The sequence below is a fragment of the Aureobasidium subglaciale genome, assembly GCF_000721755.1.
Source record: "Aureobasidium subglaciale EXF-2481 unplaced genomic scaffold scaffold_41, whole genome shotgun sequence".
NCBI classification, from domain to species: domain Eukaryota; kingdom Fungi; phylum Ascomycota; class Dothideomycetes; order Dothideales; family Saccotheciaceae; genus Aureobasidium; species Aureobasidium subglaciale.
The window spans coordinates 64,939-90,023 of NW_013566954.1; the positions used below are offsets into that span (position 1 = coordinate 64,939).

The 25,085-nt window shown below is 49.1% G+C and overlaps 16 protein-coding genes across 16 annotated transcripts; 10 read left to right on the plus strand and 6 right to left on the minus strand.

Annotated features, from left to right (window-relative positions):
* The first annotated feature begins 46 nt into the window (after positions 1-46).
* On the plus strand, positions 47-2,168 carry AUEXF2481DRAFT_45037 (uncharacterized protein). The gene is made up of 3 exons (XM_013483509.1): positions 47-566; positions 715-1,050; positions 1,129-2,168. Exons 1-3 carry the CDS (start codon positions 381-383, stop codon positions 2,050-2,052), a joined length of 1,446 nt encoding a protein of 481 aa, XP_013338963.1. The 5' UTR covers positions 47-380; the 3' UTR covers positions 2,053-2,168.
* A 641-nt stretch (positions 2,169-2,809) lies between these two features.
* On the plus strand, positions 2,810-3,496 carry AUEXF2481DRAFT_71268 (uncharacterized protein; the record flags this gene model as incomplete). The annotated part of the gene is made up of 1 exon (XM_013483528.1): positions 2,810-3,496. One exon carries the CDS (start codon positions 2,810-2,812, stop codon positions 3,494-3,496), a length of 687 nt encoding a protein of 228 aa, XP_013338982.1.
* A 63-nt stretch (positions 3,497-3,559) lies between these two features.
* AUEXF2481DRAFT_568251 (uncharacterized protein) lies at positions 3,560-3,922 on the minus strand. The gene has a single exon (XM_013483543.1). The coding sequence runs from the start codon at positions 3,830-3,832 to the stop codon at positions 3,623-3,625; it is 210 nt and encodes a 69-aa protein (XP_013338997.1). The 5' UTR covers positions 3,833-3,922; the 3' UTR covers positions 3,560-3,622.
* A 1,148-nt stretch (positions 3,923-5,070) lies between these two features.
* On the plus strand, positions 5,071-7,369 carry AUEXF2481DRAFT_9391 (glycoside hydrolase family 36 protein; the record flags this gene model as incomplete). Its single annotated transcript, XM_013483497.1, has 2 exons — positions 5,071-5,137; positions 5,190-7,369. The coding sequence occupies 2 exons, from the start codon at positions 5,071-5,073 to the stop codon at positions 7,367-7,369; spliced, it is 2,247 nt and encodes a 748-aa protein (XP_013338951.1).
* Positions 7,370-7,721: 352 nt separating this feature from the next.
* Positions 7,722-8,809, plus strand: AUEXF2481DRAFT_568342 (uncharacterized protein). Its single transcript, XM_013483544.1, has 4 exons — positions 7,722-8,178; positions 8,230-8,294; positions 8,347-8,694; positions 8,747-8,809. The coding sequence occupies exons 1-3, from the start codon at positions 8,074-8,076 to the stop codon at positions 8,645-8,647; spliced, it is 471 nt and encodes a 156-aa protein (XP_013338998.1). The 5' UTR covers positions 7,722-8,073; the 3' UTR covers positions 8,648-8,694; positions 8,747-8,809.
* A 295-nt stretch (positions 8,810-9,104) lies between these two features.
* Positions 9,105-11,040, plus strand: AUEXF2481DRAFT_48711 (uncharacterized protein; the record flags this gene model as incomplete). Its single annotated transcript, XM_013483520.1, has 4 exons — positions 9,105-9,194; positions 9,363-9,891; positions 9,955-10,867; positions 10,932-11,040. 4 exons carry the CDS (start codon positions 9,105-9,107, stop codon positions 11,038-11,040), a joined length of 1,641 nt encoding a protein of 546 aa, XP_013338974.1.
* A 62-nt stretch (positions 11,041-11,102) lies between these two features.
* AUEXF2481DRAFT_568352 (uncharacterized protein) lies at positions 11,103-11,696 on the minus strand. The gene is made up of 2 exons (XM_013483545.1): positions 11,334-11,696; positions 11,103-11,282 (listed from the first exon to the last, which is right to left on the minus strand). Exons 1-2 carry the CDS (start codon positions 11,602-11,604, stop codon positions 11,191-11,193), a joined length of 363 nt encoding a protein of 120 aa, XP_013338999.1. The 5' UTR covers positions 11,605-11,696; the 3' UTR covers positions 11,103-11,190.
* A 44-nt stretch (positions 11,697-11,740) lies between these two features.
* Positions 11,741-12,532, minus strand: AUEXF2481DRAFT_33925 (uncharacterized protein; the record flags this gene model as incomplete). Its single annotated transcript, XM_013483499.1, has 2 exons — positions 11,741-12,175; positions 12,287-12,532. The coding sequence occupies 2 exons, from the start codon at positions 12,530-12,532 to the stop codon at positions 11,741-11,743; spliced, it is 681 nt and encodes a 226-aa protein (XP_013338953.1).
* Positions 12,533-13,001: 469 nt separating this feature from the next.
* Positions 13,002-15,106, plus strand: AUEXF2481DRAFT_568382 (uncharacterized protein). Its single transcript, XM_013483546.1, has 3 exons — positions 13,002-13,235; positions 13,294-13,986; positions 14,039-15,106. Exons 1-3 carry the CDS (start codon positions 13,168-13,170, stop codon positions 14,973-14,975), a joined length of 1,698 nt encoding a protein of 565 aa, XP_013339000.1. The 5' UTR covers positions 13,002-13,167; the 3' UTR covers positions 14,976-15,106.
* A 204-nt stretch (positions 15,107-15,310) lies between these two features.
* AUEXF2481DRAFT_45048 (uncharacterized protein) lies at positions 15,311-16,049 on the plus strand. The gene is made up of 2 exons (XM_013483510.1): positions 15,311-15,892; positions 15,984-16,049. The coding sequence occupies exon 1, from the start codon at positions 15,390-15,392 to the stop codon at positions 15,852-15,854; it is 465 nt and encodes a 154-aa protein (XP_013338964.1). The 5' UTR covers positions 15,311-15,389; the 3' UTR covers positions 15,855-15,892; positions 15,984-16,049.
* Positions 16,050-16,254: 205 nt separating this feature from the next.
* Positions 16,255-17,049, plus strand: AUEXF2481DRAFT_568388 (uncharacterized protein). Its single transcript, XM_013483547.1, has one exon. The coding sequence runs from the start codon at positions 16,546-16,548 to the stop codon at positions 16,882-16,884; it is 339 nt and encodes a 112-aa protein (XP_013339001.1). The 5' UTR covers positions 16,255-16,545; the 3' UTR covers positions 16,885-17,049.
* A 338-nt stretch (positions 17,050-17,387) lies between these two features.
* On the plus strand, positions 17,388-18,636 carry AUEXF2481DRAFT_568424 (uncharacterized protein). Its single transcript, XM_013483548.1, has one exon. The coding sequence runs from the start codon at positions 17,495-17,497 to the stop codon at positions 18,548-18,550; it is 1,056 nt and encodes a 351-aa protein (XP_013339002.1). The 5' UTR covers positions 17,388-17,494; the 3' UTR covers positions 18,551-18,636.
* Positions 18,637-18,820: 184 nt separating this feature from the next.
* AUEXF2481DRAFT_33929 (uncharacterized protein) lies at positions 18,821-19,698 on the minus strand (the record flags this gene model as incomplete). The annotated part of the gene is made up of 3 exons (XM_013483500.1): positions 18,821-19,386; positions 19,440-19,572; positions 19,609-19,698. The coding sequence occupies 3 exons, from the start codon at positions 19,696-19,698 to the stop codon at positions 18,821-18,823; spliced, it is 789 nt and encodes a 262-aa protein (XP_013338954.1).
* A 166-nt stretch (positions 19,699-19,864) lies between these two features.
* Positions 19,865-21,048, plus strand: AUEXF2481DRAFT_45055 (uncharacterized protein). Its single transcript, XM_013483511.1, has one exon. It carries the CDS (start codon positions 20,185-20,187, stop codon positions 20,716-20,718), a length of 534 nt encoding a protein of 177 aa, XP_013338965.1. The 5' UTR covers positions 19,865-20,184; the 3' UTR covers positions 20,719-21,048.
* Positions 21,049-21,492: 444 nt separating this feature from the next.
* AUEXF2481DRAFT_113567 (uncharacterized protein) lies at positions 21,493-23,395 on the minus strand. The gene is made up of 2 exons (XM_013483549.1): positions 21,822-23,395; positions 21,493-21,771 (listed from the first exon to the last, which is right to left on the minus strand). The coding sequence occupies exons 1-2, from the start codon at positions 23,338-23,340 to the stop codon at positions 21,644-21,646; spliced, it is 1,647 nt and encodes a 548-aa protein (XP_013339003.1). The 5' UTR covers positions 23,341-23,395; the 3' UTR covers positions 21,493-21,643.
* A 227-nt stretch (positions 23,396-23,622) lies between these two features.
* Positions 23,623-24,762, minus strand: AUEXF2481DRAFT_71272 (uncharacterized protein; the record flags this gene model as incomplete). Its single annotated transcript, XM_013483530.1, has 2 exons — positions 23,623-24,540; positions 24,604-24,762. The coding sequence occupies 2 exons, from the start codon at positions 24,760-24,762 to the stop codon at positions 23,623-23,625; spliced, it is 1,077 nt and encodes a 358-aa protein (XP_013338984.1).
* Positions 24,763-25,085: the final 323 nt, after the last annotated feature.

Here is a 25,085-nt window from a genome sequence, read left to right on the forward strand (position 1 = left end):
AACATGCACACCTTCTTTGTCAAACGATCTTAGGGATTTGGCAAGTGCTCCATGAGCCAAAGAGGCACGCAATGTAAGTGATCGGAATTAGCCCAGAAACTCACTCTCCCACGACGGAAAGTGTCCGAAACAACATGAATCGACCGACATGAACTGAATGGTAATCATCTTCCGAGAAAAAGTGGAGCGGGTTTTCGTCTTGGAAAAGATATGCCGGACTCAACATATGAAGAAGAAGGAAAGCCCTGATGAAATAAGAAGGCGAAACACAAGTAAAAGGATCAGAAGTGTTATTATTCCAGCCCCCAACCCTTTTGGCCTTTTTGCTTTTCTCCGTGCACACTACTGGAACATTGGAAAATTCGCGGACACTGGGACTAATGGCTTCTTCTGTGGAAATGGTGACAGAGCCAACTTTTACGAAACAACAAGTACGAGACAAAGATGCAGAGGTGACGGTAGATGATACAGATTCCGAGTTCTCCAAGAATCCGAAAAGAATCTCTCGCTATGTCATTTTCGCATCTGCACTTGCCAATTTCTCGGATGGATATCAGAATAATCTCGTGAGTACTTTTTTTTTCTCTCCCTCTCTCTCTCTCTACCTCGATTTCTCGTTCTCGTTCGAAAATCGCAAGATCCTCGCAACATCAATGGAAAACAAGAGGCGAAGATTACTATCAAGAGGTGAATGAGCTGACGCAGAAGCAATAGTCTTCAAACACAAACGTCGTCTTCAAACACACACTCTCTTCTGCCTATACATCTGCCATCCAGACTAGGATTTCTAATGCACTGTTGGTGGGTGCGGTGATTGGAATTGTTCTGTTGGGCTATGTCTGTGATGTTTGGAGTCGAAGAGGTGGGTTGTGGGTAACGAGTTCTCTGGTTGTGGTGGGTAGTTTGATGGCTACCCTCGTGTTCCAGGTCGAGGAGCGAGGGGTGGATGCAATGATGTGGTATATGACTATTGCGAGAGGTGTTACGGGGGTCGGTGTGGGAGGTGAGTATCCTCCTTCTGCTGCTGCTGCGTTGGAGGGGAGCAATGAGGTAAGGCATACAATCAATCCCTTTTTTTTTGCTGTGAGGTGAAGTATTTGGGGAATGAGGGGTTGACGTGAAAATCAGCATTACGATCATATCAGAGGTCCTATTCAAGTCCTTACCTCGACTCTTATGGCCACTTCTGCGGCACCCATTTGTACAGCAATTTACCTCATCACTCTGGTTGCCTCAAACGACAATCTGCGCACAGCTTTCCACGCCATCTACGCCATCTCCATCTTCTTACCCTTATTTGTCGCCATCCTACGTTTCCGAATGCGTGAGGGTATACTCTTCCGCCGCAACAATTTCAGAAAACGTACCTCCCCTCCTTATTTCTTGGTCATCAAGAGATATGGTTGGAGATTGCTAGGAACTTCGGCTGCGTTTTTCGTTTATGATTTCATCAATTTTCCGAATTCCATCATGAGTTCGGCGATTATCAATGAAGTTGTTCCTGGAAAAGACACAAGGACGACAGCACAGTGGCAGTTTATCCTCGCTTTACTCGCCGTGCCCGGACCCATCATTGGCAGCTACCTCACCAACCGCATCGGAAGACGCTGGACAGGCATAGCAGGATGGAGCGGCTACATCATCCTCGGCTTCACAATCGGCGGCTGTTACTCCACCCTTACAACACACATCCCCGCCTTCGTGGTGCTATACGGATTACTCCAATCCTTCGGTCACATGGGACCAGGCGCCACCATTGGCTTGATGAGCGTAGAACTCTTCCCCACACAAGTCAGAGGCATGAGTTATGGCATCTCGGCAGCTTTTGGCAAAGCGGGAGCCGCGGTGGGAACGCAGGTTTTCACACCCATACGCGCTGCTGCTGGTCCTGCGAGTACGTTCTATCTCTTGGGTGGCTTGAGTGTGTTGGGGGCGGGAATTTACTATATTCTTCCCGAGGGCAGGGATTTGGATCTAGGTGTTGAAGACGAGAGGTTTAATGTTTGGCTTAGGAGGAAAGGGTATAAGGGTACTGAGGGTGCAGAAGAGTGAGGAAGTTTGTCTTAAGAGACGAGTAATTTTGTAGAAGAAGAATCATGTGTACGAATTGCGAAATTGAAATCAAAACCCATCAAGGCTCGTCAAGCTAACATGCGCTTCGAAAGAAGATGCTTGGGCTTTTCATGGGTCGTTCTGTTGCCCTTGTTTGATGATGATTCAGGTCCAGAAAGAATCCATGGAAAGCATTCTCGCTACACAAACAAAGAAAGAGTGTAATATGCTTCGGGATAGGGAGATGTCGTTAGAACTCAGGTCCCGTTGAGGACCTTACAGATGATGCACGTCGTAGTGCACGGACAAGTCATGATTGGTCACCTTTACGACAAACAGTTTGTCTTGGAAAAGAACGTGCGTGGTCTTGGCCAAGGAAACCACAATTTATCTTGAACGTTGACAACTCTGCTTGTCCTCGAATATGTGAAACTTGATATATAGTGACGGGAAGGGCGTTTTCAAAAGTGCGCAAACTTGCGCAAAGTCGCACCCTTCATGGTGAAGAACAGTTGAAGGTTTATTCCAGATACTAGGCGGAGAAAGTCGAACGTCCTTGGACCTGCAGATGGAAGGCTGGCTGGGCGTAGTCTTGTGTCCCCGCGATGGAATATAAACAGCGATGGAATATAAACAGCGATGCCAATCACTCTGTATAGCTGTCATCTTGAACTGACAAACTCCACTTTCCGTCTTTTTTTACTAGGCGTTCTCCATTGTTCCCATCAACAATAATTCATTCTTAGCTCTTGCAACAATGGCAGAACTCACAGTAGGCCTACTCCTCTACCCCGAGTTCGAAATCCTGGATATGGCCGGTCCTCTCGAATGTCTGAATATTCTCTCCGTCTACATGGGCAAGAAACTCGATCTCCACATCATCAGCGATACCATGGATCCTGTAGGGCCAGGCACCCGAGAAGATGGCTCGTCTACTTTTGCGGGGAAACAGCTTTATGTACCTACTTGCACGGTGCATGATGCACCTTCCATTGACTTGCTCATTGTCCCCGGCGGCCCTGGATCAGTCAAGAAAGACGTCATGAAGCCTTTTGTAGAGTATATCCGCAAACTCCACACGGATGCAAAGCCACCGAAATACTTTTTCAGTATTTGCAGTGGCAGTTTGCTTTTTGCTCAAGCGGGTATTCTGGATGAGCAGTCTGCTACCACGAACAAGGCTTTCTGGACCAACATTACTGCTCAAGGACCTCGCACCAAATGGATAGCAAAGGCTAGATGGGTGGTCAGTGGCAACATTTGGACGACTTCAGGTGTTACGGCGGGGATTGATGGTATGTTGGCGCTGATGGCGAGGATTTGGGGAGACGAGACTGCGGATGGTGTGGAAGCTACCATGGAGCATAATAGAGCCAGAGAGGCTGGAGAAGATCCATGGGCTGAAAAGTATGGGTGTGAAGATGTTTTGCCTGTTGATAAGTGATGGGGACTTTTGATTTGTTTAGGCATCGACGGGTTGAGGACTTGATGGCAGTTTCGATAAGTTTGGAAGTTCGAGAGCTCGGTGTATCCATCCATTTCGTTTCGTTTCCTTGACAATGTGGTCGCATCACGTTTGTGCGCGTGATTTCGAGGTGGTGGTCAAGACAAAGTCAACGACTAGGAGATCTTCTGCGATGGGAATAAAACTGTCGCCAGAAAATACGAGTGGATTAATGCAGTCCTCCGTCTCGGATATCTGTGCAACAAGGACTGACTCCAGTGCACAGACGAGGGCTGCGACAAGCAGCCACCGGAGAATTGCTAGCGGCCAGTTCATGTCGCAGAATCCGTCAGGAGTCCTCTTGCCTCCGTCATCGATATCTCCAAGAAATAATCTAGCATGTGCACCTATTATGCTACTCTTTCTCAGATCATCGATGGTTGTGCATGAGAGACGAGATTCCATTTCTTGAAAAGCACTGTTACGGTTAAACTTCGGGTCATAGTCAAAGCTGCAAATGGGGTGACCCTACCATGTCGAGCAATCCATCATATGTCACGCTATCGACGTCTTGGATGGTACAAATCAACCTGAACTAGCTTGAATAATGCTCCAAGAAGGATTTGAAGTCGAGTATGCCAGACTGGTCGACGGTGGTTGCTCATCAGTGTTGAGTCTTCTCAAGATTGAATTATACAGTCATTCACCTGGTCACCTGCGATTCTCACCACACTTAAGATCTCGTCGAGCTTGACACCCTATGGGATTCGCTCCCCGAGACTCTCCGATGTGTGCGTACGACATGCCTTCGTAACGATATCGCTGTAACATGGTAGATGTCATCGCTGTCTCTGTTTACCGACTCGAACTCGATGCCAAGATTATGAGATGCCGGTTGTCTGTGTGCCGTCGTTGGTCTGTGTTCTCCGCAGCAGTTTTCCGCAATCCCGCCAACGACCCGCCAAACCCCGCTCTCAAGGTTTCATCTCCACATGGAGGGGAGGCTGGGAACTTTTCTTCGCACACGTCACGTCACTTTGTCTTACCTTCGACCTGCCGCTTTGAGGTGCGCTTCCTGGTATGCATGCGCCCGCATCTCTTGCAGTAATGCGGTCCAGGGTAGCTGTCGTGACGAGCCATGGAGTGTATGGAGTTGTCGAAAGGCTTCACCGACGTCCGACATGTTAGGCCGTGTGATCAATTCCCTCCCTAGCGGAAGCTCGGTAAGTTGAGCTGAACAAGCAGATCTTGTCATAACAATAGGTGAGGTCTGTATGTGCCACTCGGACCGATTGATCACAGCGCCGTATCCGGAATGTTCGTCTTCTACAGTGCATCATGCCATGTGCGCGGCAACAAGGTACCGCAAGGAAGAGATTATCCACCACTTGGTTCCCCTCTTGCACCAAACTTACCCCACATCCCATGTCGATCTCCAGCTTTTTCTTCAAATCGATGATCAACATGCACAGCCAAGCTTGACACGGTTCCTGTATTCTACCGGGAGGTCAAGTCATACTTAAGAAGCTTGTGCCCCTCTCATCTTGCGACACATCCACCCCAGGTACAATAAGATGCGTTCCATCAATTGCTTATCTCATCTGTCGCTTATTGCCGGGTTGGCCGCCTGTGTTAATGGAGGTAATTCGAACATTCAAACCTGGTTGATCTCCAGACCGCTGACTTGACTTAGACATTACCGCATCAGGCTCAAATTTCTCATTGAGTGGTGCTGGTGTCTCATACCGCTTCCATGTAGATCCTCGCTCTGGTGATCTGATCTCTGACCATTTTGGCGGACCAATCGACGACTTCACCGACCCAGCGACGATATCTAACAGCGGCTGGTCAACTGGTCTAGACAATGTTGGCACACCTGGCTTGACCAATATTCGTCGCGAGTTCCCGGACATTGGTCGTAGCGACTTTCGCCTTCCAGCTATCCATATCAGTCATGCTAATGGCGATACTGTCTCTGCCTTTACTTACCAAAGTCATGAAGTTGTACAAGGCAAACCATCACTAATCGGCCTTCCGGCAACATTCGGCAAGGAGGGAGAAGTCACCACCTTGATCGTCAGACTATACGACAACTACTCCGATGTCTCCGCTGCACTGTCATACTCGGTCTTTCCCGAGTATAATGCGATCGCCAGAAGTTTCCAAATTACCAATAACGGCACCAACAACATCTCTATTGAGCGGGCGGCGAGTTTCAGCACTGACTTGCCCAATCTTGATCTTAAGATGCTCGAGTTGCAGGGGGACTGGTCGCACGAAGCCAACAGGGTCATCAGAAATGTCGACTTTGGTGAGACGGGCTTCAGAAGTACCGAAGGTTACTCGTCTCATGTGCATAACCCATTCTTCGCCCTCCACGATCCTACCACGACTGAGACTACTGGTGAAGCTTGGGGTTTCAATCTTGTATATACTGGTAGTTTTGCTGCCACAGCTGAGAGGTTCTCACATGGCTTTGTACGCGTCTTGCTCGGCTTAAACCCTCTCCATGCTAGCATCCCCGTCGGACCCGGCCGTACATTCCAGTCTCCGGAGGCTGTTGCTGTGTACTCGTCTCATGGTCTCGGAGGCATGTCAAGATCCTTCCACGATCTTTATCGCAAACATCTCTCCAGATCCAACCACACATTCGAGACAAGACCGATTCTGTTGAACTCCTGGGAGGGTCTGGGAGCCAACATCAACGAATCTTCGCTTGAGAATCTCGCTCAGGAGACCGCCGAGCTTGGAATTAAGCTATTTGTCATGGACGATGGATGGTTCGGTACTGCACCCTACGCCCGCACCAACGATACTGCTGGCCTCGGAGACTGGACACCCAACCCTGCTCGCTTCCCCAACGGTCTTGGTCCCTATGTTGACACTGTTGATAGCTATTCCGTTGCAAACTCAACCAACGATCTCGCCTTTGGTATTTGGATCGAGCCTGAAATGGTCAATCCAAACTCTACTCTGTATCACGAACATCCTGAGTGGGTCATGCATGCTGGTAACCACGTTCGTACACTTACTCGCACGCAATTGGTTCTGAATCTTGGTCTCCCCGAAGTTCAGGACTATATCATCAACGCCATCTCTAACATCATCGATTCTGCCAACATATCGTACATCAAGTGGGACAACAACAGAGGTATTCACGAGATGTCTTCTCCCGCTGCCGATTATGCATATACTCTTGGGATGTACCGCGTCATGGACAACCTTACTGGCTCGTATCCTGAGATCCTTTGGGAAGGCTGTGCCTCTGGCGGTGGTCGCTTTGACGCTGGTATCCTTCACTACTACCCTCAATCTTGGACTTCCGACAACACCGATGCCTCTGATCGTCTGACAATCCAGCTCGGAACATCCCTTGCCTACCCTCTATCATCAATGGCTTGTCACGTCTCGAAAGTGCCCAATGGTTTGAATATGCGCAACATCTCCATCGAGTACCGCGCTCACGTCGCCCTGATGTGTGGCTCTTTCGGCTTCGAACTCAACCCTTCTGAACTCAGCGATGAGGAACGTTCCGCCATTCCCTCAATTCTCTCGACTTGGGAGAAGATCAATCCTATCGTCATCTCTGGCTCGTTTTACCGTATCGCATGGCCTGGAGACACCAACTGGCCTGCTGTACAATTCGTCTCCGAGGATACGAATACAGCTGCTGTGTTCGCGTTCCAGCAAGGAGCCATCATTAAGCCTGCTGCGCCTCCGTTGAGGATGCAAGGACTGAATGCGACAGCGAGGTATACGAGTAATGCGTTCAATGGCACATTATCTGGAAACACTTTGATGAACGGCGGCTTGAATCTGCCGTGGAAGTTGGCCGATTACCAGAGCATGTTGGTTTGGTTGTACAAGGAGTAGAGAGAAGTGACCAACTCGCGATGTAGGGCAATAATAGAGATATACACAGATCTCCGAGTCTCGGAAAACTACCTCAGATCTCAGAATCCATTGTTCATCAAGTCAACAACAAATTTGACAACGTTCATGGGGAGGTCCGATCTTCGGAATCAATGTGTGCTATATCTTGACACGCAGATATTATCTTAGATGCTGTATCTGTGATGGGCTATAAGAAGTCACAATCGAATCTCGGGTTACAATAATGATACCGAGAGCCGACAAAAATGTCTTTTTGGACCTCATCGCTTCGGATTGTTGATGTTGATTGTGCATCTGGTCTGTTGCGGAACCGACATTCCGTAGAGTAGGAGTGACACGCAAACACAATACGTGAGTCCTTCTACAGAAGTTGGTATACAGTAGTCAATTGATGGTTTGGATGATCAATGTGGATTAGGACTAAACGAAGGGAAAGCTCAAGAGAATAGCCGGGCCAAGATTGGCGAAGACCCTGTCTTGTGACAACCATCTTGCTTGCCTCCGACCCACTTGTCTAGCTTTGCAAGTTTCTTCGGCCGAAAAACACGGAGGCACTTTGTTATCAGCGTGATGGCCGGAACCAGCGGACAACGACAAGTCTGTACACATGTGGATAGGTCAGTTGCTGCAATCTTGTGAACGATTGTCCATTGCTTGACTGTCTACCGTAAGTACTAGTCAAGATGGTCATCGTTGCATTGGCTGGTTGGAATAGCGGACTCGGCAGGGTAATCTGGGACGCATTGCAACAGTCAGAAAAACACAAAGGCTTTATCTTGACACGAAAGGTGTGTACTCTCCAAATTCGTTCCATGAGCCTCTAAGCTAAATTCGCCAAGGTGCCGGAAGCAGTAGACACTAAGCGTTTTGCACCAAGTGCTTTCGCTATACCGTACCCTTGGGGGTGAGCAAGCTCTTGCCCCATCATTAACTACTATTCTCTGACTCCACATCAGATCTGTTGATGTTCTTCCTCCATTGAAGTATTACTTCGAAGCCATAGAGACCCTTGAAAAATCTGATCTTGAGTGGACCGTATTCCTAAATGGTGTTTTCCTCGACTACCATGGCATGCTGCAGATTAAAGCCCATCTGGCTCCAAATGTCTTTGCTATAGACATGGTGAACAAAGTAGCTGCGAAATCTGGAGATTGGCAACATCCCAGTCACGTTCACATGGTCCATGGACCTCGCCAAGTTTATCGTCGCGGCGCTCGATCTGCCAACCTGGGAAGAAGAGAGTCGCGTCATTGGTGATGAAGTAACCTTCAATAATTTTGTCGATGTGGCAGAGAGAATTATAGGTAAGCATGAAGCTTCGTACCACATCTTGCACCAGTACTGACAAAAGATAAGTGTCCGTACCCGGCCGTCAAGGTATGCATACTGGGAGCATACATCATGGACGTGCGATGACCCACATTATATTCATCCGGATCATTCCCCCTCACAGCTTGTGTAACCAGGTTGGCGCGGCCAGATTGAGATTCTCCACAGTGCCTACGTTGGATCAACCAAAATAAGGCTTCCCGCGATGGTCCCCGCGAAACCCACCCGGGAGAGTCACAAATCCGACCAATCACCATATTTGCACCTGCAATTACTTTGGCTAGGATGCTTCCCCGGGCCGCTCTTTCCTAGTAAGGTAACGACGTGATCTGACCGCCTCAATTACATCTTGGAGAAATAAGACCTAACCTCACACACGTTTTCAATGATAGACTGGATTCATCTCACGTTGGCTCGCACGGAAGCAGAGAACTCCATCGCTCCAAGAAAGCACTTACAATACCTCATACAAGCAGTCCTCCTCAGATCTGCACGCCGAGACAGGAACAGGTATCTTCGCGACAACCAAGTCGACCATTGAGTAATACCCGAGATGGTCGGGAACTCTGCGAGTATGCCTTTTGATAAGGTTCCCACTCAAGAGTGCCAGATATCCGAGGAGCATCTTCAAGGAGAGTCAAAGACTGGAGATACACTCGGCCGTCGGTCCAAAGCCAAAGTGTCCTTGATCATGCTTGCATGCATGGCTGTCTTTCTCGGGACTCTCGATGGTACTATCGTCGCAACAGCTCTACCGACCATCACCGAGCACTTCGAATCGGCATCAGGGTACACATGGATCGGATCAGCGTTCTTGCTTGCCAACGCATCAACCATTCCGTCGTGGGGAAAGGCTAGCGATATTTTCGGTCGCAAACCTATGCTTCTGTTCGCGAACATAATCTTCATGTTCGGTTCTCTCGTGGCAGCTCTATCAAACAGTATTGGCATGCTTATCGTCGCTCGTGCCGTGCAAGGCCTAGGAAGTGGAGGCCTTGTCATCGTCAATATTGCTGTCGGAGACCTGTTCAGTATTCGCACGCGTGGAGCTTGTTACGATCTTCTCGGTGCTATCTGGGCTATCGCTTCTTCCGTTGGGCCTATGATCGGTGGTATTCTAACTCAAGGTGCAGGATGGAGATGGTGCTTCTGGATCAATCTCCCTCTGGATGGTCTCGCGTTCATCTTGCTTTACCTCTTTCTGGACATCTAATCACCAAAATCATCCGTCCGAGAAGGCATGATGGTTCTTGACTGGATCGGATCATCGCTAGTCATTGGCGCCACAGTCATGTTCCTTCTGGGTATCCAAGTTGGCGGAGAGACTTTTTCATGGAGTTCACCAATCGTGATTTGCCTCATCGTCTTTAGTCTACTGACCTTCGTCCTATTCGTTCTGTACGAGTGGAAATTTCCAAGATATCCCGTGATGCCACTCAGGTTGTTCAAGTCCCGCAACAATATCGCCACCCTCTTTGTGGCCTTCATCCAGGTAATCGTCTTCATCTCTGGTAACTACTATTTACCTTTGTTCTTCCAGACTGTAAGGGGTGTATCGCCAATCCTCTCTGGAGTCTATCTATTGCCTACTGCTCTCGCACTGTCCGTCAGCTGCGTTGGTACGGGTATATTCTTGCGCAAGACTGGTACTCCCCTACCGCCCACATGGTTTGGATTGTCAATGATGACACTGGGCTATGGTTTGTTCATCAATCTCGAAGCGAGCTCGAATTGGTCCAAACTCGTTACATATCAGATCGTCGCTGGCGTTGGCTGCGGCCCCTTGTTCCAGACTTTGACCATTATATTACAAAGTCACCACGATCCTGACGATATTGCCACAGGGACAGCAACGCTGGGATTCATACGACAAATGGCTACTTCAGTCTCAGTGGTGCTTGGCCAAGTCGTATTTCAAAACAGCACGAGCGCCAGAGATGGCAGGTTAGTTGCCTCATTGGGATCTGAAGGAGCGGCAAGGATATCTTGTGGCGCGGCTGGCGCCAATGCGCGACTTATAAATACACTTTCGAAATCGCAGAAGTATGTAGTCCGCGTTGTTCTGTCGGAAAGTCTGCGACAGATGTGGATCATGTACGCCATATTCGCAGCTATCGGTCTTCTTGCTGTCCTCTTGATCAGGAGCTCGTCAGAGGATAGTCTGGCAGAGAGTAGTTTAGAAGAAGGCTTGAAGAGAAGACTAGGAAAACAGAGCGTGGGCGGGCCCAAGAGATACGCAGCTGACAGATACGAGTGGAAAGTCCAGTCCAATCCCGCCTGCGGGATTGGCAACTGAAGCAAAACACATTCCTGGCAAGTAGACTCACGATCTGAAGAAAGGTCTATAGACGGTGATCGAATATCATATCATTTGCCCAGATTATTGGTTCGATGAAATGTTATATCGACGTCGAGTCTCCGTCTTCGAGCCAAAGCGTGCCGTATCTCCGTCGGACCATATCGATGTGCTGTTATTCAAGTTCGCGTGCGGAGAGGGTCGCGAAGGCCATGCTCCAAATAGCCCGGGCCTCGTAAGGTTTGGTTCCCCGGACCGAGTTGCTTCCTGTTGACACAGCTAAGATCAGGCTAGAGAGGTCAATGACGGCCAACTTACCCAAATATTGTATCATAACAGGATACTGCGCATAGAGTGCGAGACCTTCATCCTTCGCTATGTCTTTCAGGATCAAATCAACTTGACCGCTACCTCGGTCTCTCAAGCTCTCTACGACACACGGCACCATATCTCTCGGGAACACGAGTCCTTGAGAACAGCAACCGAAAGCCTCTTGGCGGATACCAGGTTGAGGCGGAAGCAGTGAGACCTTTCCTGCTTGGAAGAATAACATGAAAAATGCCGGGACAACAATCAGGCACACGATCATCAATGTTCAGTTGTCGAATAATCCCCCGGCTCTGCGAAAGCGTCTCCTGAGTGTGAGAAGTGCAGCGACAAGAGGCGTGGCAATCACCAGTGAGATCAAGCCTTCGTGGTTGCCACCAATCTTCTTCGATGCTCATTCAGTTGATCGTTCGCTCTTGATTGAAGAGTCTTAGAAAAAGCAATTCATGAGGTCCCGACGTCTTCGACTTGATCTTGGCCTCGAAATCAGCCAGGGTGCTCAAAGTGTATGCCAACCAGCCATCTGCAAAGATGATGTCGTCCTCGAACATCGCAATCCATGGTGCTTGAGTTTCGTTGAGACAATGCTCCAAACCATAGATGTAGTCGGAAACACCCTTTCGCTCGTAGTTGTGTGTCTTCTCATACACTTGGATCGTTTCAAGTTGCGTGGAAGATGAATTGTACGAGTGGAAGTCATCTAAAAGTCCGTGAAGTGTCTTATTGTGCCAACTAGGGTGCTCTTCTGGGATCGTGTAAGCGATGAAGGCGGAGACATAGATGTCTGCTCTCTCTTGGAGTGATAAACCTTCAAGAGCGCTGAGAATGGCCAACTAGAGAGTTATTAGTCACTTAATTGAAATCAAGAATCTTAACGCATGCTTGACTGCAGATGGATGATGGCAGTGACTCGCGTCCAGCGGTTGTTGGCCTTCCCTTCGTACGCTCTGAAACGACGCACAGAGACTGGCGGATTTCGAAGCTTTCGTCAACCCAGCAGGAACCTCCAAGAACACGTTCGCTTGATTCTCTCTCACAGAACTATAGAACCGGGTGAACGCTCGACCTTCGTCGTAGAACGCACTGCCTGGGTCTCGATAGAAGTGTGTTTTGCAATACCAAAATGTTGTTGTCCAAAGAAAGGATGCCGTTACGAAGACGAGTACAGCAGCGAATTTGGTTGTCAGCATCTCGGCAAGTCGGATGTGGCAGTCCTAAGGCCATCCACAAGGCGGGATTCTGACTCTTGTGACGGCTGGGATGCGAAGATGTCCAGGCAGCATGTTAAGAGTACAGGCTGATCTCATCCTACCAGAGTTTCGGCTTCTGACTCCGTTACTAAGAGCTGACGAGTACAGACCTTGAATGACGACCTTTAAGACGATAAGATAGTGGCTGTGTCATCCAAGCAACGTCAGCTTTTGTACAGAGGTGTTGGCTGTGACTTTCATACAGCAGCACGGTTGAAGTATATAAGCTACCCGCCTGTCTGGGCGCGCTAAGCATTTAGGATCTGCCAGCCCCATGCCCCGGCGTCTTGATCTGAACTCTAAGTTGTCATCCCCGATTGGTCAGAATAACGAGCAAACGGTCCTTGGTCTAAACATTCTTTTTTTGGCCAGATCCCAACGAGCAGACCTTTCAGAAACCAAAACCCAATGGAAATTTGCCGAGCGTTGCATTGTTGCCTTGCTCCTATGACTCCTTCTCGAACTTCACAACGTGCGGAACCTCACAAAAATCCAGCCAACAGGCCATTGGACTTTTTTACGAACTCTCAATTTCTGCTTCTAATTCTTGCTCGTATACATGTACTAGACTGAATATGATGGCTCGCGTCAGATGGAAACGTGCATCGCACTCTAAAAGTCATGGCGGTTGTGCGACCTGCCGGTAAGCCCTACCAACCGAGTCATGTTTCGTGAGCGACTTTGTTGACGTCGAAGTATAGTGCGCGTCGTGTCAAATGTGACGAGACGCAGCCGATTTGCCATCGTTGTGTCAAGGCTGGTCGCATCTGTGAAGGCTACAAGCCACCGCCTCGACCTGCCGGACAGCTTCGCAGTATCTGCCCGCGGCCTCTGAACCCTATCAGTCACTTGAGCGACATCGAGGGCAATGCGTTGGATTTCTTCCGTCGCGTTACTATATTTCAGCTTCCTTGTGCTTCGGTAAGCGAGACACCATGGGAGAAAGTGGCTCTGGATCTGGTTTATCGACAGCCATCTATCGCAGCCGCTGCTTCAGCGTGTGCAGGTATACACCGTGCGATCACGGACGCACAAGACCACAATCAATGGCAACTCGCTATGCAGCAGTACAACAAATCGTTAGCTTCGGTCAGCAAGTACATTGGTGACCTGGGTGCCGAAAAGTCTGATGACGACGTGCTTGTTGTACTTGTGGCTTGTCTACTTCTCTTTACGTACGAGGTTTTCTCTGGACAAGACGAAAAGGCTTCACTTCATCTGAAGACTGGACTACGCATTATACACGAACGCCGATGTCCAAATGACAATCCGCGGACGCCGAACGACCGGCACATCATAGTCGTGAAGCCACATCCAACATCAGTATTTGATGTGCTATTGCAAATATTCGTTCGACTTGATTCAGATTACACATTGACAGGCCACGATGACCCGTAGGTGTTTCTCATCCTTCACATCCTTTGTTCGACAAGCTGACTTCACAAGTTATCTCTATCCCATCTGCGACGAACCCTTGCCAGCGAGCTTTACCGATCCTGATCAAGCTGGCGTCCACCTTGAAGTCGTAGCGGCAGGCATCTACGATACATTCGATACCTTGTGGTTACATGCACAAAGTGTCTTGGATGCACAAACAGATACCGAAGCCCTGACCTTGGATCAATGCAATTGTCTCATACGTGCATCTCTACGCACTGTTGACTTGGATGATTCTCTGCAAAAAGGCATTGAAGAGTGCCGCGAGTCACTAAAAGCCTGGAATTCCGCATTCGCAGACACCAAACAAACCAAGGAGAATTTGATGTCACACATGACGACACAAATTTACTTCTTCTGCGTATGCTTTTGGGTTGATACATGGCGCGATGCAAGCCCCATGGAGGTCGATCGCTTTGAGAGTCAATTTGAGTACTTCACCAGTCTGTGTGAGAAATATCTCGAATTGCACGTTGCAAAGACGCCATTCCGAAGCAGCTTCACCACTAATCAAGACAAGACCGCGAGGATAGACACACCTCCAGCCTTCTCACTCGGTACTGGTGTTGTCACTTGTCTGGTTGCCATTGTTGAGAGATGTCGTAATTCATCCATTCGGCGGCGTTGTATCGCCACACTGCGCAGAATCAATCTCAGGGGAGTTTTTGACACTGACTACTTGATCGCGTACCTGGAAGCTATTGTCGAAAAGGAAGAAGAACTCGCACGCTTTTGTAACCTGGAACTTGACCTTGGCCCTGATCTGCAAGCTTGTGATATTCCGGAAGCTGCCAGATTCCTCGAGGTCGTCATGTCTCCCTCGTATCATGCTTCGAACTTCGAGTTTTACAAGACGAAGCGTGTTGGAATTGTGTACGTGACTGGAGGGCATGGTGTTGGGGGCAAAGGGCTTCAAATAGGAGAGACGATGATCAAGATGGCTTGAGTGGAGGAATTGGTTTGAACGACTCGACGATGAGATTTAGTTGCTGGCTACTAGAAAAAGTTGGTACATAGTGTTGCATGACGAACATACCATCGGTAATTCGAGATGGAATTGATCAGCTGTTCATTGGTGGAGCATACGGGGTCTCATCGGGAATTTGAGCCGCAGAGTCAGACTTTGAGCCTGGAGTAGCCGATCGTGTCAATAGCCAATGAATGCCATGGGATGTGAGAAAGGTTGAGACCGTAGGCCTAGCATGACTCACTGGCTGTCGTCTATCATTACAGGTCTCACTATAACAGTCATTCTTGTAATACTCCATATCCCCGTGTAGATCTTAAGACATTTTGTCGGTCGTTCAGGACTTCGATCTCGCTCTCCTCGTAGGATCGGCTTCTCACACTTATAAGCACGATGGCTAATGAGAATACTCATGCACCACCTCCGAGAACCTCCGGTATATCTCAACGCGAGTTCACGGAAGACATCTGGCGCGTGGTTGCGAATCTCAAAACATCTCCTGAACAAGCAGGTAACCTCACCTCGAACCCGATGTCCATGGTGGAGGACCATTATTCCGAAGACGACTGGATGCGTGCCGTATATGCAAACGAAACCATTGTCGGCTTCCTGATAATGGCGCTCTGGCCTCCCACTGACGGCTACTATATTTGGCGCTTGATGATTGATCAGAAGTACCAAGGTCAAGGGTTCGAGAAGCAAGTCGTAGAGTTGGCGATACAGCATGTGAAGTCGACATATCCGAGGGCTGTGAGAGTGGGCGTCATGTCCACACCGGACGAAGGAGCGGCAGACAAAAAAGTTTTGGCAGGAGACTCGCCCTATCACTTCTACACGCAAACAGACCGCAGAGCCTGATGAAGAAGGGGAAGTCATGATGGAGATCAAGCTGTAAAGTAAGTTCTAGTCCGGACCTAGGGACAGGAATTGTGAGATATCACGGTGATCACAAACGATGTAAGCAAGAAGGGCATTAATACTTAGTAGGGAACAAAAAGTTGGGGCAAAGATTATTGTATATGGTAGTTGATGAATGGATCCGGGGAAGACCAGCTGGACCAGTGAAGATCAACTTGCACACATTGAACTCTTCGACAAATTGCCCACCTTAAGCTCTCGAGAAACCTACATGTAATGACCACAAACTTTGCAAACGAATCTCTCTTGCTCAGGATTCCAGGTAGAGGAAATGCACTTGTCGCAAACTTGACCCACAGGGTGATGCTCAAGTCTAGGTGTGTTCCAGAATTCGCGACTGACACAGAATATAATGGTGTTAACGCCTATGATGGAGATTGACACGCCGACTTCCATGATAGTCCAGAGGGCATACGTGAAGAGGTCACTGACATAGCTGGTGATGCGACTGAAAGTGAAGAACCAAGGCTTTATGGTAGCTAAGCTTTGTGCATGACTTCCCAATTGTCCTTGACCTGAGTTCTGTTGATGAGCTCAGTCCCGTCTTCGCTCTGAAGTCTTGACCGCATCTTTGGTGGAATGGTCTCGAAAGTGAGTTTGCTCGTCGAATTGTCGCGCACAGAATTCATGAATGACTGATCCCACTCTTTGTCGTTCAGAACACGGAGGGGTGGTGGTAGCCTTTGTTCGGTTGTATCTCAAAGCTACCTACAGCGCTGGGAATCCCATCGACATTGCTATTGCGGGCAAGGATCGTAATTGTGGTATGCTCGCATTGATTTGTGGAGCTCAGACTTTCGGTATGGTCGGACTTGTCTTCCAGCTAGGGACATATGCTGAGCAATTTGTCGCAAATGGGAGATCCGTGACAGTCGCCGGCGATCTGACGCAATCGGTCCAAGACAACGCAGACATATACCAGCAAAATCACGATGGATTCAAATATGTCCGCGGACTAGAACGGAGATGAGAGCGCCTCGAGGTGAGGGCACGAGCTCGACGGGGCTGCACGATTGTCAAGATACGACAGACTCTAAACTGTGGAAGATGGCTCGACATGTTATCTCAAGTATTCTTCGCGCACGATTCAGCATAAATCTTAGCGAGGCAGGCGGCTAACAAGAGCAAATGGCAGCATCATGGCAATTGATCAATTGGGGTGAGTTCCTGTGGAGCAGGGTTCATGCGAAAGCCAAATCGAGAGTGAGAATCTCGTGTTTTGAGCCAATCAGAGCGGTGCGTATTCGGGCGTAAGATGGTTGCCTGGACCGGTGGAAGTCTTGACTCACCATCCTTGGCACTCGGAATGACACGCGGCCTGCGCTCTGGCAAAACGACTTACTTTCTGATCAATGTCAGCCGTTGATAGCACGTCCTGGCGGTGTCCCCTTGGAGTCGTGGCACACGGTAGAGTACTCGAATACACTCACATAATGTGCGAACACAAATATGAGGTGACAGCAATCTCAAGATTAAGCAAACATTCAGGACAAGTCGTTGTCGATAATTTGTTACCTCCGGCGATGTATTCGAAGCGCCATACCATTGCTCGAGAAATCTGCTAATCTGAACTTCTACACATGGATACACAGCTACAAACTGGTCTCGGACGGCGATTTCACGCTCTTCCGTCTGAATTGCGCGCTTATATATTCTCATTTCTGCTTGTCCGTCCAGTGAAATGGGATTTGAGACACTTGGAGAGCTGCGAGAAGTACTGTGCCAGAACAACAAGCGGGTACGAACGGCCAACACACCATACCATCCCGGGGTTGGAAAGTCGCTACGTCTGTGCGAGCTGTGGACCTTGGACACACGAGCGCAATTGGCGACATGCCTTTGGGCGAGGATTTGAGGTATATGTATCACCGTGGAGGAGTAAATGGGCACCACCTCAGGGTAATTCATACATCTGTTCAAACTGTTACGACGATCGAATGCGGACTCGACCATTCCCGGAGCCAACGAATCTTCCATGCTTGTGCGCTCGACGCCAAAGTTTAGAGATGCGTCTTGTATGTCGACAATGGCACGATGAAGCCAGCCTGGTATTTTTCTCGGAGAACACATTTGCTTTCGACGACGTTGTCTCGATGGGCCACTTCTTTACTGCAATATCTGGTCCATGGGCGAGAGTGATCTCGAAACTCAGCCTTCTTTTCCCTCTGTGGACTCCAGAAGACGGTCCATCGAAAGTCAGTGAGATCGTTAGCTTTCTGTCGATATTGAATGAGCTTCCATGGCTAAAGTCCCTTGAATTGGACGCAAAATTGCTGAATGAGGAATCGGCGGTGTCCGCACTTCTCAGATGCCAATTCACGAGCCTCAGGAGTGTGAGCTTCGTCGTTCAATGCCCGCTCCAAGAAGTACTCTGGCGTCCGATGAAGTCGCCGACAAACATTTGGAACGAACTGGAGGGACGGATAGTTCTTTTGGGAGGCTTTCCCGAGGTGGTGGCAAGGTCAATGAAAACCCGGAAGGACATCGCTACTCCCGTGATGGAGTCACATGAATTCATTCAACAGAAGCGTTTATACGAAGCTATCCAGGACGATCGGCACCTCTGGAAGAAGGAGAAGGTCGTAGGGACAAGTATACGTAGAGTTCTGCTACTCGGCGCAATGGACCTGCAGTAAAGATGACTGTACAAATGACAATCTTCGACATGCTGAACCTTTGACATTGGTCTAGCTTCCACCGTTTTCACTAATTGATTCCCACGTCGACTTTTTACCAGGCAGGCTCGATTGTGACCACAACCTTCTGTCCTCCTTGCAACCAAGGATCTCGAACGTCATCTCACGATCCATGTTCCTCTGCGCCTCCATATACATCACGGTACTAACTTCCTGGAGAAACCGAACGATATGTCGTGGCTCGTACGGTGCCTTGCATGACAAATCGAACTACATATGTTCAATTGGACGGTGGTCTGGCAGCGAGCGGAATGCTTTACGCCAGCACTGTATGATGGGATGTATGGTAGGACTATCCACTCCTCCGTTCGATTCCGTAGCATCGAGGTCGCCAGGCATGACAGATCCAAGGATCTCCACGCGCAACGCCTGTACCGAAGGACTCTTCGTGACGGGCTCAACTTCTCCTGCAGCTAACAAATCAACACTGCTGAATGTGCCGTTTCCCGATGTGCAGTCCTTTGCGAAAGCATGCAGCATAGCAGGAACTTTGAAGACCAGAATTCCAGGACGGTCAACAATTATACCCTCATGCTGCTGCAAGGGATCGGGCTCGACGGGATCTGTCAGCGAGAAAGAGACACCCGAAGGCAGCATTGCTTCGAACTGTTGACAGTAGGGCAAAGGCTCGATCCATCTGAGACGCCGAGATGTGTAGATTTCGATAATTGGCAGTTGGTCGTGCATAATCTCTTGATCTTCAAATGTGCCAGCTCTCAACACAATGGCATCCAGCTTTTCATCTGGTGATAGGCTTCCTCCATACAGAGGTGTACCTGTCAGATGTCAGATCGGTCACCGGTCACTATACAAGTGATGCCCGACTCACCGCAGTCTGGGCAAAAGTAGTTGGCTACGGTGTTGTTGCTTTCTGCAGTCTTGGTTATCTCTTTCGGAGTGCCAGTGACCTTAATTCCATAATAGCAAGGGCGTAGTTGAGGGTATAGGGCGAGCCGCTCAATCTGCGACAATCAAGACAATGACACAAAGCCATGCACGATATCTTGCACAAAAAGACTCCCGGCATTGATGGACCCGGCGGTGTACTTGATCTTGATCCTTCCGCAAAAGCAACTTCCGGCAAGCATGTTTGGCGTGGTAATGCATTAAATTTCGTTGAGTACGCAGTTCAATCCTCTGACCTCAACTGTGCTATCGACGCGTTTTACACAAGACGTACGCCCGATATATCGTCGTATACAGCATACAGACTCTAGAGCACAGTCTCAACGCTCATTGGCTCAAGACACGATGGACCGCATTTCTTGGGACCCAAGCTAACTTTCGGTCCAGTACGGATGAGTTGCTCCTGCAGACGCGAACCTTAAATCGAGCTGATCGAAGTTCCGTGACGTGGCTGCCTCACTTGGAGTACGCTTGGACGTGACACAATCATCTCTTTTGAGGTCCTCAAGTCTGTGGCTATCTCAACGATCAGACAACCAGACTCCGACCTTTTAGACTCCAAAGCGAAGACCGCCGTTACTCGGACCCAGGCCATTACATCTGCATCATCAAGCGACAGACCTTTAATTCCACAAAGTACGATTGCCATTCACCACACCTCGGAAGCTATGCAGACTGGAAAACCTTCCATTGGCGCCTCTGCTGAATCCAGTCAAGCCTCAAATATGGACGAAGCTTTGGCTTATCTCGAGAAGATTCAGACTCGATATGCGACTCAACCTGAAATCTACGAAGCTTTTCTTGACATCATGAAGGACTTGAAGAAGGGTGCCATCAGCCCGCCAGACGCCGTAGCGCATGTCAACATGCTCTTCGAGGACGACGCGGAATTGACGAAAGACTTTCAGCAATTTGCCATGCAGCAATCAGGACCATTCCCCGACATCACCTCGTCAGCTGAAACGAGGAAAACCCCTTCGCTGGATCAGGTCACGGAGTCAAATATGAATGATGCATTTGCCTACCTCGACAAGGTCAAAGCTCATTGCGCGACAAACCCTAAGACACACGATAGCTTCCTTCTCATCATGAGGGACTTACACAAGGGCACAATTGACCAGGCTGATGCGACTCTGCTGGTCAACAAGCTCTTTGAGGGAGACGCGGAGATCAGGAAAGGCTTTGAGACATTCGTCTCGTAAAAGCTTCCCTTGCGATGCCGTCTTGGCTCGTCTGGTCAGTCTCTACTGTTCTCCATGCTTACATAAGGGAGGACGAATTGGGGGATTAGACACTACCGTCGAAAGACAGATAGTCTGCATGCATCTTGACCTCGAATCTCTTCTATAGCAGATGCTAATTGCCAACCTGGTTTTGATTCTTGTCACAGCCATTCCGAGGCCGACTTCGTCCGGCGAATCGTCATGGGAGTTTGATCTGTTAGATATTTACAGTCCAGATAAATAAAAGTCTGGTTTCCGATTAGGATTTGCTAAACACTCAATACGAATCAATCCTTCTTGTTCATCGAATCGTCGTGCAATTTACCGTGTGATTGTGTTATCGTTGCCCATCGAGTCTCTTTATGTAAGGGTGATGACCTTCGTAAGGTATCAGGGTGTGCTGTGACGTTGGGTCAGCTAGCTCGCTAAACACTTCTTTTTCTGTTAAAGGTGTCATCTGTGACCACGGAGCCAACATTAGAGAAGGACGTCCTGAGTGGCCCAACTTGGATCGATGAGGAATGAAGGACTACAAGTGGTAGCAGAAGAGAGGTCTGTCGTCGTTCGTGCCTACCAAGACCGTTCATAAAGATTGACCATTAGTTAGGTCATCAATCAGGGCAAACACCATAAGTCTCTGACGAATTTTGCGACGGTCAAAGACGTGCTTTGCTGTAAAACTTCCTGGGCCTGGAGGTTAACCCTAAAGCTAAACTCTCGAGACTTGCTAATGACGCAGCTTTAGCTTGGGTGAGACGACGTTTAGTCTGAGTCAAGCAATTGAGAAGCACTGAAGTAGAAATTTTAGATACATCACGCAAATTATCGTCATCCTTGTGTTCGATAACCAATGTGCTTCTGCTCATATAGTACTACCTATGCTCATCATGACCATTCGCTCACTTCATGGTGTAATCGCATTACCTAAGAGTCTTCCGATCTCCTCAGCGATGGCCATGGTCTTTTCTTCGGTCAGTCTTCTTCCAACAATCTGTACCGCAACTGGTGCACCATGGTAGGCTTCGGCATTATCTGTGCCTTGTCAGCTTTGGTACTCATCGTTGTGTCTCAGCTCAACTTACATTCTTCCTGCACCTGCTTGTCCATGTCATTCATCGGCGTGAAGCCTTCGACCTTCTTGTCCTTATCCTTGTCGGCAAATGTGACAGGTACGACGACACTCGTGAAGTCAAGCAAGTTGATCGCACTGGCGTATCCGTAATATCTGAATTGGTTGTGTCGAATAGCAGCAGTGGGCGTAATGGGCATGATGAAGGCATCCATCTCTTTGCCTAGCTGTTCATCCATCTCGTTCCACTTCTCAATGTACTCCATTTGGAAGTTCCACTTCTGCGACTGTACGTCCCAAAGCGTGGTGATGTCGACTCCAGAGCGTGAAGGGTCGACTAGATCATTGATGTTTGGGATGGCTGGCTCGCCTGATGCAGAGAGGACAGCATGAATGTCTTTACCGGCGTCGGACGCATAGATACCTTGTATCAGGTCGACAGCGAAGTCATGCTTGTAAGGCTTCCAGTCGACAAGGGTGTGTCCGCAATCTCGTAGAGTCGAGACGACTTGCTCCATGCCACGAAGGATAGGAGGGTGAGGCATCACGACACCATCGTTGTTGAAGAAGCCAAGAGTTAGCTTTTCGCTTGAGATTCTCTTGACCGCAGCATCGTGCTCGGACTGTCGCCATGGCATTGGGATGGTTTTCGAATCATGCTTCCAAGGTTCTTGGTCCAGGACTGACTTGACGAACAATCGTAGGTCAGGTACAGAGTGCGCGATGGGTCCTACGACACTGTGAACAGTCTCTTGGCCTTCCATACTGTTTGCCATCTTGCCATATGGAAGTCGACCATGACTTGGTCGCAATCCGTACAAGAAATTGAATGCGGAAGGAACACGAATAGAGCCTCCAATGTCAGTGCCGACACCAATTATACCGCCTCTGATGCCAACGTTCGCACCTTCACCACCCGAGGATCCACCAGGAGACCAATGCTTGTTGCGAGGATTGACACTACGACCGCTAATGTTGTTGACAGTCTCGCAAACCATGAGACTTTGTGGGACAGAGGTTTTGATGTAGAAAACCGCACCAGCTTTCCTGAGCATGGCAGTAAGTACAGAGTCCTCGGAGTCGTACTTGTCGATCCACGCTACGTAGCCCATGGTCGTTTCGAGGCCCTTGACGCGCAACTGGTCTTTGAGTGAAATTGGCAGACCATGCAAAGGTCCGACAGTCTTTCCATTCTTCTCGTAGTAGGCGTCCAGTTCCTTGGCTTGCTCAAGTGCCATCTCGGGGAAGAATTCTAGAGCGCAATTTGTGACCTGATGCGAGATTGCTGCTCGCTTGCAGAAAGCAGTCGTGACATCCACAGATCTGAGGCTGCCGTTTGCCAGTTGAGCGACCAGGTCCGTAGCAGAGGAGTTGGTGATGCCCAGTTCCGATTTGGTTAGAAGTCCGCAAGTTGCGGGGATGTCCATGACGTTGTCGTTGAGAGATGAAGTGTCAATCCGCCATTCTTCCGGGATGGAGTTGGTGATGCGCTGCTGTTTCGCCGCAGCAATTTTTTTCCAGTCTTCAGGCATGTCTGCTATCACGAGTGTTACTGCTCAGAGAGGAATGAGTATGTCGCGAAGTCGAAGGAGAGCCGGAGAAGTAGCTGTAGATACACGGGTCGGCTTATCGGTAGATAAGAAATGATCATTATTACCCCACCTGCGGGGTCATCAACATGTCATCGGTATAGCGGAGTTACGTGAGTACCTTATGTCCCCTTATCAGCACTCGGAACAATGGGTATCTAATTTGAGCGAATAAAAGAGTAGCGAAAGTCTAGAAGTGCAATGAAAAGACGCCGACAGCTCCTTCTAACACAACTCCAACACTAGCTTCTGCCCAGATACCTTGCCGCTCTTCAACAGTGCAAGACCCTCTTCGATCTTATCAAACCCGGTACCTCTGTGTTTGATTGGAGGTGCCTTCAGTTTCCCGTCCTCTACCAGCTTCGGAAGCATCTCGTAGAACTTCGCCAACCCAGCCCGGTCATCAGGTTTGGTGGGGAATTTTGGTCCAATCGGTGGGACCAACTGGAAAGCACGACCAAACACCGTGTACATGATCATAGTCTCGAACTCGACATTCTTGACGCTGCTCTTTGCGGTAGGATCAAGGGAAACGACCTTTCCACCCTTGACAACCACGTTGCAGCAGAACTCATTGCTTCCTGCTCCGCTGAAACCATCGAATGCAATGGCGATATTGGGATGTGCGACTTTTATCTTGTCCAGACTGGTCTTTTCCTTGTAGTTGTAGACTTCGTCCGCACCAAATGACTTGACGAGATCGTTCGAGTGGGGCGAGCAAGTTGTGATGACACGCAGACCAGCCAGCTTGGCAATTTGGATAGCGAAGAGACTGGCAGAAGTACTGCCTCCGTAGATGAAGATCTCCTTCCCAGCATTCACTGGTTTCTCGCCTGGCCATGGTAGTCCGAGGACGAGATTTAGCGCCTGCATGGCTGATACAGCGGAAACACCGTACACAGACGCTGTCGCGAAAGACACAGAGTCTGGGATCTTCCAGGCCAGGTCACCGTCGATGGTGAGGTATTCGGCGTAAGAGCCGCGATTGCTGTAGATACCGCCGTGCGTGACTCCTGCGATGCGGTCGCCGACTTTCCAGTTCCCCTTCGCTGAAGCACCAACGGATTCCACGGTACCGGCATAATCACACCCGAGAATACTGTTGGGTTGTCCGAGAAGATCAATGTGTTTGTGGTCTGTAGGCTGTGCTAAAGTCAGCTGTGTACACCAGAACAAGCGTTTACATTTCCTTTTCCAGGCACGAACATTTTGTGCTACTGCTTTGACGTTGACAAGAACTTCGGTCGCAGTAGGTATTGGTGTTGGCATTTGTCGAACCGACACATCGTGCGCGACGCTGAACTTCGTCGCGGCTTTATAAACAAGGCCTGCCATCGATCTTTGGTTCGTCGCGAAAGCTTTCATTGTTGTGGGTGCCATATTGGTGTCGATGATCGTGATTCTGTCCAGGGTATTTTGTAGCAAGCTGGGAGTAATGCTGCAACATCTGCGACAAGAGTGGATGTTTTGTTTTGCTTCATCATCGCTTTTGTTGACTCATCAAGGTGGATGATGACAAGCTGGAGCAACTTGTGCTGCGTCAACTACAACGGCCGTTGCTTGGGATCGGGGCAACTTGCGGGCCGACGGTGTATATAGATGCCCCGGACGTTCATAATAATCCCTTCGAGATAAGCTTCCATTTGCAGGTAGTCACCGGAGAAGTGTTTTCAACAAGCTGCATATTA

Bases quoted from the DNA above. Each gene is read 5' to 3' on its own strand.
- AUEXF2481DRAFT_568251 (XM_013483543.1), bottom strand. From the start codon at position 3,832: ATGAACTGGCCGCTAGCAATTCTCCGGTGGCTGCTTGTCGCAGCCCTC.
- AUEXF2481DRAFT_568388 (XM_013483547.1), top strand. From the start codon at position 16,546: ATGACTGATCCCACTCTTTGTCGTTCAGAACACGGAGGGGTGGTGGTA.
- AUEXF2481DRAFT_568352 (XM_013483545.1), bottom strand. From the start codon at position 11,604: ATGATCGTGTGCCTGATTGTTGTCCCGGCATTTTTCATGTTATTCTTC. The intron at 11,283-11,333 runs GTAAGTTGGCCG...CTGTGTCAACAG, and splicing joins TGTTATGATACAATATTTGG to GAAGCAACTCGGTCCGGGGA.
- AUEXF2481DRAFT_45048 (XM_013483510.1), top strand. From the start codon at position 15,390: ATGGCTAATGAGAATACTCATGCACCACCTCCGAGAACCTCCGGTATA.
- AUEXF2481DRAFT_113567 (XM_013483549.1), bottom strand. From the start codon at position 23,340: ATGCCTGAAGACTGGAAAAAAATTGCTGCGGCGAAACAGCAGCGCATC. The intron at 21,772-21,821 runs GTAAGTTGAGCT...GACAAGGCACAG, and splicing joins CAAGCAGGTGCAGGAAGAAT to ATAATGCCGAAGCCTACCAT.
- AUEXF2481DRAFT_45055 (XM_013483511.1), top strand. From the start codon at position 20,185: ATGCAGACTGGAAAACCTTCCATTGGCGCCTCTGCTGAATCCAGTCAA.
- AUEXF2481DRAFT_45037 (XM_013483509.1), top strand. From the start codon at position 381: ATGGCTTCTTCTGTGGAAATGGTGACAGAGCCAACTTTTACGAAACAA. The intron at 567-714 runs GTGAGTACTTTT...CAGAAGCAATAG, and splicing joins ATGGATATCAGAATAATCTC to TCTTCAAACACAAACGTCGT. The intron at 1,051-1,128 runs GTAAGGCATACA...CGTGAAAATCAG, and splicing joins CGTTGGAGGGGAGCAATGAG to CATTACGATCATATCAGAGG.
- AUEXF2481DRAFT_568424 (XM_013483548.1), top strand. From the start codon at position 17,495: ATGGATACACAGCTACAAACTGGTCTCGGACGGCGATTTCACGCTCTT.
- AUEXF2481DRAFT_568382 (XM_013483546.1), top strand. From the start codon at position 13,168: ATGATGGCTCGCGTCAGATGGAAACGTGCATCGCACTCTAAAAGTCAT. The intron at 13,236-13,293 runs GTAAGCCCTACC...GTCGAAGTATAG, and splicing joins GGCGGTTGTGCGACCTGCCG to TGCGCGTCGTGTCAAATGTG. The intron at 13,987-14,038 runs GTAGGTGTTTCT...TGACTTCACAAG, and splicing joins TTGACAGGCCACGATGACCC to TTATCTCTATCCCATCTGCG.
- AUEXF2481DRAFT_568342 (XM_013483544.1), top strand. From the start codon at position 8,074: ATGGTCATCGTTGCATTGGCTGGTTGGAATAGCGGACTCGGCAGGGTA. The intron at 8,179-8,229 runs GTGTGTACTCTC...AAATTCGCCAAG, and splicing joins GCTTTATCTTGACACGAAAG to GTGCCGGAAGCAGTAGACAC. The intron at 8,295-8,346 runs GTGAGCAAGCTC...ACTCCACATCAG, and splicing joins GCTATACCGTACCCTTGGGG to ATCTGTTGATGTTCTTCCTC.